General features: G+C 40.2%; 1 protein-coding gene across 6 annotated transcripts in view; it reads right to left on the bottom strand.

Moving 5' to 3' along the window:
- Nucleotides 1-13012, bottom strand: part of Zfand4 (zinc finger AN1-type containing 4) — an 85003-nt gene that overhangs the window by 38153 nt on the left and 33838 nt on the right. For 5 of the 6 annotated variants that reach the window (XR_005976660.1, XM_041678671.1, XM_041678676.1 and 2 more), the window contains 2 exons: nucleotides 8709-8895; nucleotides 169-316 (listed from right to left, as the gene is read on the bottom strand). Coding sequence is in view for 5 of the 6 variants with exons in the window: in XM_041678671.1 (XP_041534605.1) it covers nucleotides 169-316; nucleotides 8709-8895 (335 nt within the window). In the remaining variant the exon portion in view is untranslated. Of the gene's footprint in view, nucleotides 1-168; nucleotides 317-6092; nucleotides 6371-8708; nucleotides 8896-13012 lie in introns of those variants that run through there. The other variant, XM_041678697.1, reaches the window with a different exon arrangement.

Genomic DNA, 13012 nt, shown 5'->3' with positions numbered 1-13012 from the left:
GTGTGTTGCTAGACTAAAAACTTCAATGTTCATTTGTCACATCTTAATAAATAAGTTGAGACCAGAAACGTGAAATGAGTAATATTTTATAGTTCTCCACAACTCCCCGCAGTTGAGTCCTGCCTCTGTAAGCTAGAGAAACGCTTGGCCAAGAGTCAACAGCTTCACCTTTTTGCTGAGATTCATGTTCTCCATCTTAGCCTTCAGCAGTTTCATCTTATTCATAGTTATTGAATTTTCAATGATCTGTTGCCCAGAAGGGGAAGGCTCAGCTTCTTCATCCTCATCTGTGTACAGATTATACACAGAACCACCGCTGCAAGGAAAACAGTAGGTACTTAAAACATGCTTGACACCTGCTGAGGATTAACAGTTCTATGTACAAGAGCAACTATAGCTCCTACTACAAGGGAAATACTAATTACATTTTGTCATTGAAAAGTGAAAGAAAATAAATTTCAAAATGTTTCTTTTGCCCAAATTGGCCTGAAACTTGCTATGTAGCTGAGGAAGGGCTTATTCTTTTGATCTTTCTGCCTCCACTTTCTGAGTGCTGGGATTAGAGGTGTGTGCCACCCACTCAGTTTTATGCAGTTCTAGGACTTGAATTTAGGGTTTTGTGTGTGCTAGGCAAGCATACTAGATATGGAGCAACATACATATCCAGCATACTCAAAACATATTTGGGGGCAAAGGACACAACTCAGTGGATTCAGTTCCAAAAACTCAATCTAAAAAGCTGAGTATAAAGGCATGGGCTTGTAATTCTAGCACAGGGAAGGCAGAGACAGGCACATCCCTGAGGCTCACTGTCAGTCAGTCTAGCCTCCCCCATAGAAATTTAACCCAATGAAAGACTACCTCAGAAAACAAGCTGGACAGTGCTGAAGAACAAACCTGAGGTCTACTTGCAGTCTCTGCACACACATTTTGTTGAGAATTGCCTTGTATCATAATATGTGATTAATTTTGGAGAATATTCCATGTGCTGCTAAGAAAAAAGTGCATTCTTTAGTCTTTGCTGTAATGTTTTGAAGATCCATTTGATTATGATATTGAACTGCAGTTTACCTGTCTTTGTCTGGATGACCTGTCTACTTGTGGGAGTGGAATATTGAATTCACCCACTATCACTGTATTGGTGTCAATCTGTGGTTTTATATCTAATTGTTTCTTTTATTATATTAGCTGTCCTTGTGTTTGGAACATAAATATTTCTAATATCCTCTTGGTGGGTTTTCCTATATTAAGAGTACAAAGTGTCCTTCTCTGTCCTGTGTGACTAGCTCTGGTCTACTATGTCAGGTAGAAAAGCTGCCCCTGCTTGGAATATCTTTTCCCAACCTTTTCCTTTAAGATGGTGTATGTTCTTGACGTGAGGTGTTTATTGGAGGAAGCAGAAAGACAGATTCTATTTTGTGATTCAATCTGTAAGCTTGTTGGGTTTGGGGGCGGGGGGACTTGAGATCATTAATATCTGGAGTTGTTATTAGGCAGTGTCTGTGGTGTTAACTGGTGTTAACATCTGGCCTCACCTTTGTTTGCTATTACCCCAACTACTCGGGTTGTGGACCAGTTGAATGATGGTTGGTACCCTATTTGGTCTTTTTATTAACTTGAAGAACTTCAACAAAGATATTTTCCCTACCAGATTGGCTTGTAGGCAAGCCTATGAAGAATATTCTTGGTTAATGATTTACGTGGGAGGGCTCACTGTGGGCAGTGCCATCCTTGGGCAGTTCGTTCTGGGTGCTGTAAGAAAGCAGGCTGAACAAGCCATGAGGAACAAGCCATTAAACAATGTTCCTCCATGTCTTCTGCTTCAGTCCTTCTTCCAAGTTGTAATTTGAGTTCCTGTCTCAACTTCCCTCAGTGATGGAGTGTGATCTGAGAGTTATAAGCCAAAACCAACCCTTTCCTCCCCAAATTGCTTTGGGTCATGGTGTTTTATCACAGCAATAGAAACCCTGAGATGCTGTGCTTTCAGTCTTGGGGCCACTCCCGGGTTCCAGATGAGATTCCACATGGTCTGATATGAGCAGTGGGCACGGAGATGATTATCTCCAATTGTGCTTCTGGATTGGGATCAGGAGCTCCCAGGGATCAACAGCAGATAGAGGGCTGGGAATTGAGGCTCTAGGAGTTCCCTCTTGAATTTGCAGTTCAGATTTGTGCAATAAGTGGGGTAGCTGAAAAGGTGTGAAGGTGGGGGCAGGTAAACTGGCTCTGGGAGTCCCTATATGAGATGAAGTTTAGATACAATCTCCTGCTCAGACTCAAAGCAGTCTCAGATCTGCAGGGTGTACTAGGGTGGCTGATAGGTGAAGTGTGCAGGGGCAACAGAGTTGGAGGACAGCAGCAGAGGGGATGACACATGCTCACGGACACTGATTCTGAGTGTGTTTGAGCAGTATTTGGGTCTGGCTCACCAGGGCCCAGTGGTAGGTGGGCTGGCTACAGTAGGGGCAGTAGTAGGCTCTTAGAGAACCTATCTAAAGTTCTGGTTCTAACTTGGGTTTAGACCCCATGAGTCCCAGATTGGCAGCAGTGGATAAGAAGTAGGGGATCTCTATGGATAGCGTGGTCTACAAAAGAATTCCAAAACAGACAAGGCTGTTACCATTTAATCCTTACAATGTCTGTTTAGATTTTCCTCTTAAAAAACAAGGTAGCATGACTTACTAAAATGATTTGGGACTACAAAAAATTAATAATACTTTGTATGTGGATGAATCTGAAAGGTCTCTTAGCAAAACAGGGCTATGGGTCAAAGTTGATCTGCCACCTATTACGTGGCCCATGAACTAAGAGTAGTTTTTCACACCTTTAAATAGAAAAGGATAAAAATAATTGTGTTTCGTAACACATAGAATTGTACAGAATTCAGGTCTGCTCATGAATCCAGGTTTCATAGAGCAGAGACATGTCACTCCTTCTGCACAATGGTAGAACTGACAGCAACACTTAGCACTGCACATTAAAGCCTAGCATGTTCAAATTACAGTGATGCAATCACAATTCATCCACATTTTTATGTCACAGGTATTTAGTATTGGTACTATGTGAATTCTTTTTTTTCCTTTTTTTTTTTCTTTTTGAAATAAGGTCTCACCATGTAGGCTTGAATGGCCTAGAACTCCCTACTTAGACCAGGCTGACCTTGAACTTGCTCTCTACTTTCTCACTTCCCAACTGCTGGTGAGCATCACCATGCCCAGTATTATTTCGTAACTTAAAAAAAAATCAGTAGCTGTGCAGTGGTGGTGCATGCCTTTAATCCCAGCACTCAGCAGAGGCAGGCAGATCTCTGTGAGTTTGAGGCCAGCCTGGTCTACAGAGTGAGTTCCAGGACAGCCCAGGGCTATTACAAAGAGAAACCCTGTCTCAAAAAGCCAAATAAATAAATAAAAAAATGTACATGAAACATGTCAAAATTTTTAAAGTGAACTTACAAGCATACCCATGTTACATCAGACAGAAGTGAAATCATTTGAGACTATTTTGAAAACTGGATCCCTATCTTCTTTGTAGGTCTTCTAACAGAGGTGTCTTGTTAGATCCCCTGGCAGCTTAGGCAGCTGTGTTGGAGTCTATAGGCTGTGCTCACTATGTGGCTAATCCTCTTCTCAGTATGACCTGTACTGTGGTCCCTTGAAAATAAGATCCACCATCTTTGCTTCTCTCTGCTGATGTTAGGGGAATGAATAACCAGGAACAGATCCTGAGGCACCTTTAACTGTACCTACTTGAGTTCTTAGCTATAGGCTTTTATGACCTCTTTTTTCTAATTACTAATAATTCCTATTATTAGTGTGTATGTGTGATGTGGTGGAGTGCCATGAGACACACACTGACGTCAGAGGACAGCTCTGGAGAGTCTGTAGCTGTCTTCTACCTTAACGAAGTCCAGGGGTCCCACTCAAGTTGTCAGGCTTGCATCATCAGACAGCAGATAGCATTACCTACTGAGCCATCTTGCTGGTCCTAATGTGCTCTTGTTTTTAAGTAGGGATATTCCCTGAGGTCCCAGCTGAGATGAATCATGGTAAGCAGGATATAATTTCTCTTAGTTAAGATGGAGAATGGCCCAATAGTAAATCATCTATACAAAGTGCACTAAGTGCTCCATCCCTAGAACCATCTGAAAAGAGGAACATGCTAAAGCAAGCAAACCAGACACAAAAAAATAAAAAGCAAAGGAAAACTACAATATATAAAGTGTCACCAAATGGAATGGCAGGCCAAATAATACAGAGCAAAGATAGGACTGTAGAGATGGTTCACTGTACCATGGAACTTGCTGCTGAATGAACACAACAACCTGAGTTCAAGCCCCCAAACTCACATGGCAGAATTCTCTCAAACTGTCCTCTGCCCACCATCTATATACATATGCACACACATATAAATAAAAATGACATAAATTGTTTTAAAATGATAAAATTACCTAAAAATAAAAGAAAGAGAAAAGGTCATAAAATATTAGAGAATTTAAGAACTGGGAATATTAGCTCATTGTTTACAGCTGCCTAGCATGTGCAAGCAAAGCCCTGGATTCAAACCCAGGAAGAAGAAAAAGAGAGAAAAGGAAACAAGTGAGAGGTAGAAACAACGTCAATAATATGAATTTTAAAAAGTATTAAATGACAAAGAGAAAAACGTGAAGCAAAAAATGCCAAAATAGTCTTTTTTTTTTTTTTGAGACAGGGTTTCTCTGTAGCTTTGGATCCTGTCCTGGTAGCTCTTGTAGACCAGACTCACCTTGAACTCACAGAGATCTGCCTTCCTCTGCCTCCTCAGTGCTGACATTAAAGGTGTGTGCCACCACTGCCCGGCTGCCAAAACAGTCTTAATAAAAAGGAAAGTATCAACTGTACTGAAATGGTCCCCTGCATATATGAAGAGCGGACACCCACTACTATTCCAGTCAGCTCTTATTTCCATGTCTTGGTTAGTTATATGTCTCCGAGAGCACAAAGAACTAGGTTAGGCTCTGCAGACCCTTGTGAAGTCAACTAGAAGTAAGAGCAACTCTCTATACTGAGGCCCGCAATCCACCACAGCATTCAGCTACCTAATCAGGTGCATCTGCTTGCTTCTCCCAGCTTCTAAGATAGCACCACAGCTTCCGGTGTTAAAGAGGAAATAAGTTCTTCCAGCTCCTAAACTAGCACCAGAGCTTCCAGTGTTAAAGGGGAAGTCAGTTCTGCAACCTTTTCTTGTTGCCCATCAAGTACCTCTGGCACAGAATTACAGTAGACAGTCTTCTCTATGTTCAAACTGATTTTCAAAGCCATTCACTGAAAGCATATGCATGTTTGTAGAAGGTTTCAGCACAGAAGGGGACAGTAAAATACAGGGGCTTGTTTCCCAAAGCCACAAGCTCTGATACACACCTCTCCCTTTTCAAGAATACCGGCTCCCTCACAACAGCACCATCAATGTGTGTTGGGAATGCAAGAAGATTCTCTATCAGTAACCTGTTTTGCAGATTCCTGAAAAGCAGTGTTGAGATTGCCCTTCTGTGCCATGTTAACTCTATGTTAGCTGTGCTTCCTAGGTATCTGCTTTTTTCTGGAACCTCTTCCATCTGCTGTGCTGGTACAGGCACGTTGAATGGAGACACTACCACTCTCTGCTCCAGTCTTCAGAGTCTGTGTTTCTTCATTTCTCTTCCTACCCACTCCTGAACTTCTCACGTTCTCAGTCTCATCTCCTCGAGAAGTTACTCCCTGGGTGTTTTAATTCCAACTTGTAAATAAGTGGGTGAGTACCAGCTGCCTCTAATTGTTATTTTGATCCTCACCATAGCATACATCTGATAAATACGTGAATCCATCATGCATTGTGACACCAGTAGAATCAGCATGGGTTTATTATCATCACTTGGATGGCTTAGTGGGAACAAAGTTTATCTCTGTGTTTCAGCTCTTCCACTGTTGTGACAAATAACTGGAATGACTAAAAAGAAGGGAAGATTTATTTTGGCTCATGATTTTATAAGTTTTAGTCTAGGGTCACTTGGCTCTGTAGTTCCTGGACATTCATAAAACATTATGGTGGGAAGCACATGGCAGGGCAGAGCTACTCACCTCATCACAGCCAGAAGGAAGCAGAGAGAAAGAGAAGAAAGCTTTCAGAGGGAAAGGCTCTTTCCACAAAGCCTGACACCCTGAGTTCAATCCTCAGAACCCATAAGGGGAGAGAACCAACTCCTGAAAGCTATCGTCTGACATCCATATTCTACACATGCATATATGCACACAAATAAATAATAAAGATTTTTAAGAGAAAAATGACACAGCCGGAATTATGATTTCCAGGGCACACACCTCATATTCATTTCCTTAACTAGGCCCCACCTCCCAATATGCTATCATATACCCATCATGGGACAAATCAATTATGTCTGAGTGCTTAAGATTCAATCACTTCCCAAAAGCCTATCAACTGACAACAAGACCTCCAAACAGGATGCTTTGGGGACTTATCAAATTCAAACCATAATGATCACTCAATTGCTGTGGAACAATGGACGTTTATCCTGTCACTTGTATTATTTTTAATAAACACTGATTGGGCAGTACCCAGGCAGGAAGTAGAGGTGGAGCAATGAGAACAGGAGAATTCTGTGAAGAGGAAAGAGTCAGTTTGCAGTCAACACAGAGGAAGCCAGACACTGAGCAAGCAAGATGAGAACACCTCACTGAAAGGTACCAAGCCATGTGGCTAACACAGACAAGAATAGTGGGCTAATATAAGATGTAAGAAAAGAGTTAACAAGAAGCCTGAGCTAATAGGCCAATCAGTTTATGATTAATGTAGACCTATGTGTGTTTCTTTGGGACTGAAAGACTGTGGGACTGGACAGGACAGAAACCTCGGTCAACACTCAATCATGTTTTTTCTCACTATTTTTGGTGATCTGTACAGAAAGTACACCTTAACCTCATGAACTTTATGACAATATTTGGGTTCAGTGGTAAACACAAACTGAAATTATAGGCCAGCAACATGGCTTGGTGATAAAGGTAGTCCATCTCTGTGACCTATGTGGTAGAAAGATAGAACCCGCCCCTGCAAGTTCCACTGACCTCCAAATACATTCACATGCATGTGTGTGTAGCAAACACACACCAGGAGTCTAACCTCTCTATCCCACACACTCTGAGCAGAATCTTAGAGGAAATTGTATGATTTTTCACCTTTGATATTTATAATCACTACATACTGTCCTTGAGTGTGGGTATGACCCGATCTGACTGGTCTGGCCAACTTAACATGGTAAGAGTAAAGGGATTCTGACAATATAACTTAGGTCCCAAATCACTTTAGTCTGAGTTCATCAAAAAAGGAACTGAGAAAAGCCCCTAACCAACTAGCAGCCAGAAAAACTCAGTTCTCTCAATCACCTAAGTGAAAGGCAATGAATTACATCACAATGTGAATATGACCATGAAAGCAGGGTCTTCCCCATAACAAACGACAGAACATACACTGCCGTCACCATGAGTGTAAGGCACAAGAGTGGGGGATGGAGGGGACACCCCGAACAAAGCACCAGTCATACTGTACTTAGATGCCGCACCCCAAGACACTGCTCTCCAGAATACAAGCTGGGTTTTCCTTTGAATGACTGTAGCACTAGATTTTCATCTTTTTGTGAGACTCACTTTAGTATCTTTTCTTCCTTTGTCTGTTTAGCAAAGCCATTCTCCTCATTTAATATCAATTCTCACAGGCCATCTCTGACTCTGCATTTTGGGTGACATGAAGGCCAACTCATCTGATCCCAGAGATCATATCCTTCTGCAACATTACAGCACCAGGACTATGGCTACTAGATGAATGTTCAATGAAGGTGGAGATTCTCTCTCTCACACCAGTGCTTCTATATTAGCTAGAACTGGCTGTAAACGTTCAGTTATGTTTGATGACTTGAAAGTTGAAAAGAGAGCTGAGGAGACGGTTCAACCAGTCAAGGCGCTTGCTACCAATCCTTATTACATGAGTTTACTCGTCAGGACCAACAGGGTAAAAAGAGAGAATCTCTCCAAGATGTCCTGACTTCCAAATGCATCATGGTATAATCATGCCATACACATACACATACAGATGAATATTGTAATTAAAAATGAAAATGAAAGTGAAAGGAGTGACTCAAAGTAAGTTGAAATGCACAGAAACTATCCTGTCCCAATTCTTTCATTTTCTACTGCCTACTTAAGCAATCAATAGTGTTTTTCTTCTGGTTTTAATAGTAACATACAGTTTATTTCCTCTTATGTAGTAATGAAATAAAGAAAGAGATTTACCCATTTTTAAGTAACACAGTTAAAAATGATACCAAACTTTGGGATTAATCCTTTCTGCTATGTCATGATTATATAATAATATACTATTATCATAAGATTATATTCTAGCAGGCATCTTAGAGTTTCGCAAATAAATGGAAACAAACCAGATTTACTTAAAAACTATCATGTAAAGAAAATTAAAATTTAGGAATTCCTTATTTTAAGTATGAATACCATGAAGGATGATTTCAGAATAACTTATCAAAGAAAGGGGTGGAGAGCCCATGGAACTTACTTGGCCTTGTTAATACACTACAGCTACCTAAATAACCCAAAGAGCATACAAAGGCTCCTGAAGTATGCTGTACGGTATCCGTTTCTAAGTGAAACGTGCAAATGAAACCTATTTACCTTAAAGATTCAGACAACGGTGTTAAAGTGCCATCTCCCCTGTCTACTACACGAAAGAAATTCAATTGATCTCCTTCCCGGTATACCAAAAATGTAACTTGTTTGTTGCAAGAGGTCTTTTCCCAGACCTCGTCTCGACTGGAATCCATGTACTCAGCAAGCTCCCTAAGTGGGTCTTCCACAGGAACTACAAATGGAAAGATTGATAAACAGTCTTTCAATTCACATCAACATTTTTGTACCTTGTTGCAGTAACAGGATATACATGCTGAATTTATACAACCACACTGAACATGTGATAAAAGATGCTTTCCAAAGAGGCTTCTGATAGTTAATAAGGGATGCTGTATAAAATGTAATCTATCACATTTTCATCATCCCCCCCATACCCCTTCCTCCAATTCTTCCTATGTCTCTCCCACATCTCAAATTCATGGCTTGTTTTGTATGAATATGAAGGAAAAAATGTATCATTATTTTACATGCCCATAGACAGGGCTTTACATGAGGGCATTTGTAGTCCTGTACCAATACAGTTGATACACTTGCTAAGTACAATATTATCTATCATTACTTTAGTGAATCTCTTTAGCTTCCTGTGCCTGTAAATACTGGTTCCAACAATAAATCACTTAAATGTATTATAAATCCCACTTACTTTAGATTATAAAATAAACATGTGCACTCAAACACAACTGGGAAACATACTCAAGAAGTCAGAGGCAAGAGAGAGCTAGACACAAAATCTGATGATAAAGTGAATATCTAGCATGCCCAAGGTCCTAGGTTTAGTCTTTAGCAACAACAACAACAACAAAACTAACAAAATAAAGCAACAAAGAAAGAAAAAAACAAGTAAATCTTTTCTTCAGTGTTATATAAGAATATATGCTTTTATAGCTGCTCCTTGAAATAGTTAAAGGTGCACAAATAGGGAAGGCATTTTAGTGTGTTAAAACTGCATTTTAAGAAAGGACCAATATGTGTTTCTTACTGAGCAGTGGTGGCAAAGGCCTTTAATCCTAGCACTCAGGAGGCAGAGGCAGGGCAGGTGGATCTCTGTGAATTTGAAGACAACCTGGTCTACAAAGTGAGTTCCAGGACAAGCCCCAATGCTACAGAGAAACCCTGTCTCAAAAAACCAAAAAGAAAAAAAAAGAAAGGATCACTATATGTTTCTTGAAAGGCTTCTCTCGTGACCCAGGTGTCTTGGTCAGGGTGTGTGTCCATGTCCAGTCAGAGCATAGGAGACTCACAGAGGCCTACTGGAGCCACTCTGACACTCCTCATAACTGGTAAGCCAGTAATACCCAGTTGTCCTCAATTTTCAAAGCTGTCTAACTTTCATGAACTTATTAACAAAGCTGGAATGCTGCAATGCCCTAAAGAAGTGGCACCAACAGAGAATGCAGCTGAGTAGCAGAGTACTTGCCTGGCATGCACAAGGCTCAAAGGGTCAACTGCCAGCACCGGAAACAAGATAAAATAAGAAGAAACACTAACAGAAAAATATTAAATTTTGAAAATGAGGTAAAAGTATCTAAGCTGCCTCATAGTCTAAATTTAATACTACTACTTCTGAAACATAACATTTCCATTGGCTCTCTCACAATCATACAATGTGTAAGTATTAAAATGATGTTCTTCACATAGCTTCTAGCCTTCTTTGAGACACCTATGAGCCTGAGCTCACTTGCAATACTCCTCCTCAGGCTCCTACATGGCTGGTGGCAGGCAAACACCACAATATCCAAAACTATTCGCAAAACTTGAAATTGCCACTTTCCACATGACAGCATCAAGACCTGACTATTACCACAGATACTAAAGCCTTTCCTAAAACCAGACCCTAAGGCAGAAGTAATAAGGTTGTCTATGCATGCATGCTTCTTCATGACTGAATAATCTCTAAGATTTTGTCACCTAAAAGCAATATATGTTAGGATACAAGTTTAGATAGAGAAGATTGCTTTCTTGTGCTGTTTATTTTAAGGCAAATCCTTAACATTTTATGACCAAAACTGGCCTGTAATTTGTGATCTTCTTGCCTTAGCCTTGTGATGACTCAGATTATACACGTATATCTTTAATGCCTGTTTCCCTGTGTTATTTAGATAATGACTATTTTATAAGCTAAATATTATTGTAACTCACATGATGAAGGCACTTTTCAAACGATGAATCTGAGAGACTAAATGAGCTTTAAAGATGTAATAGTACATATTGCCAACTTCCTAATATAGAATGCACAAACCATTAAATACTATATAAGTCTAACTTGACATAGTAGCTCAGCAAACAGTTTTTGAAGTATCCTCAGTAGTATAAATATTACCAATATGACATACAATCATTTTGTTTTAAATTTTTATTTATTTATTTATTAATGTGTCTGCATAAGTGTATCTATCTGCACATGCATTTGGGGGTACAGAGTTTGGATCCCTCAGAAATGGAGTGACAGGCATTTATGGGATGCCTGGCTGGTTATATGAGTGCTGAGATATAAACTCTAGTTCTCATGATTATGAAGTAAGCAGTCCCATTGCTAAGCCATCTCTCTAACCCATAAAACTACTTCAGAAATCAGTTAAGAGAATCTCTGATGACTTCAGAGTGCTGGTTAATCAGCTTTAACATCGTTGTCATTGTTTTCCCTAACTTACGCAGTTCTTATAAACAGCTCTTAAGGTAGATAAGAAAAACTTTTTTTTTCTTTTCTTTTGTTTTTGTTTTTCGAAATAGGGTTTCTCTGTGTAGCTTTGGAGACTGTCCTAGAACTCGCTCTGTAGACTCACAGATATCCACCTGCCTCTGCCTCCCAAGTGCTGGGATTAAAGGTGTGTGCTACAACTGCCAAGCTAAGAAAAATATTTTAATAATCTAATCTTAGCCAAAATTATAAAGCATGGGGATATAATTTGATATGCGAGAATAAACCAGCAATGGAATCTATACTCAATTTCCAATTTTCTAGTTTGTGGAGGAGCAAAAAAATGTGAAGGTCTTCTTAAGGGTACAGAGCAGGACTACTCTGAGCATGAGTCTATATGTGGGGGTGCCTGTGGCTAACCTGACTTGGGGGCTAGTAAGCATGCTCCCAGCTCTTCCCTGGATTAAAACTTTGTGGCGGTTTGGATAGGAATGGCCCCATAAACTCATATATTTGAATTCTTGGTCATTAGTGGAACTACTTGACAAGGATTAAGAAGTATGGCCTTGGCTGGAGAGATGGCTCAGAGGTTAAGTGCATCAACTGCTCTTTCAGCGGTCCAGAGTTCAATTCCCAGCAAACACATGGCTCACAACCATTTGTGTGAGATCTAGTGCCCTCTTCTGGCCTGCAGCATACATTCAGACAGAACACTGTATAATTAATAAAAAAAATCTTTAATAAAAATAAAAAGAAGTATGGCCTTGTTGGGCGAACTGTGTCACTAGGGTTGGGCTTTGAGCTTTCAAAAGCTCAAGTCAGGTCCAGTGTCTCTCTCTTCCTGCTGTCTGCAGATCTGGATGTAGAACTCTGAGCTACATGCCACCATTGCTCCCCTCCATGGGGATGGTGGACTAAAGCTGTGAAAGTGTAACCAGCCCCCATTAAATGTTTTCTTTTATAAGAGTTGTTGTGGTCCTGATGTCTCTTCACAACAATAACACTAAGACACACTTTTTACTAATTAAGGTCTCTGCCCTTGTAATCTTTCCCACAGACCTTTCCTACTGTGCTATTTATATAGAACTTATCACATCTTCCTGTCTCACAAACACCTGAAATTCCATCAATTTCTCACACATCTATTGGAGGAAGTGTTAGGAAGCAGAGACTCTGTCATCCTTGTTTACTGCACTTGGGACCTTCACTCAAAGTCCAATAGATGGAGCTGGAGAAATGGGTCTTAGAAGCACATACTACTGTTGCAGAGGATCCCAGTTCAGCTCAGTTCCCATCATCCACACTGGTCGGCTAATAATCACCCTGAAAACTCCAGTTCTAGGGGATCCAGCACCTTTGTCTGGTCTCCATAGATAACTGCACTCATGTGTACATACCCACACAAAAACACTCACATATACACATCATTAAAATTAAAATATATTTTAGAATCCAGTAGATGCTCACTGTGCATCTGCTGAATGAATGAAGGATTCCAGAGATCGCCCACATTTGGAGAAGAATTCAACATGACTATGAAACTGAGTTTCATCCCAGGTAAAAAGGCAATTCGGGAATTTCCTATAGCAAATAATTATCCCAGGAATTTAAAAGTCAAGTAGAGTTTAAAAAGCAACAAGACTGACAAGAA

The sequence above is a fragment of the Microtus oregoni genome, unplaced genomic scaffold (assembly GCF_018167655.1).
Source record: "Microtus oregoni isolate MIOR12 unplaced genomic scaffold, Mior012 000002F_ref0000024, whole genome shotgun sequence".
NCBI classification, from domain to species: Eukaryota; Metazoa; Chordata; class Mammalia; order Rodentia; family Cricetidae; genus Microtus; species Microtus oregoni.
The sequence above is the reverse complement of the archived record's forward strand: the minus strand, read 5'-3'. Positions and strand labels throughout refer to the sequence as shown.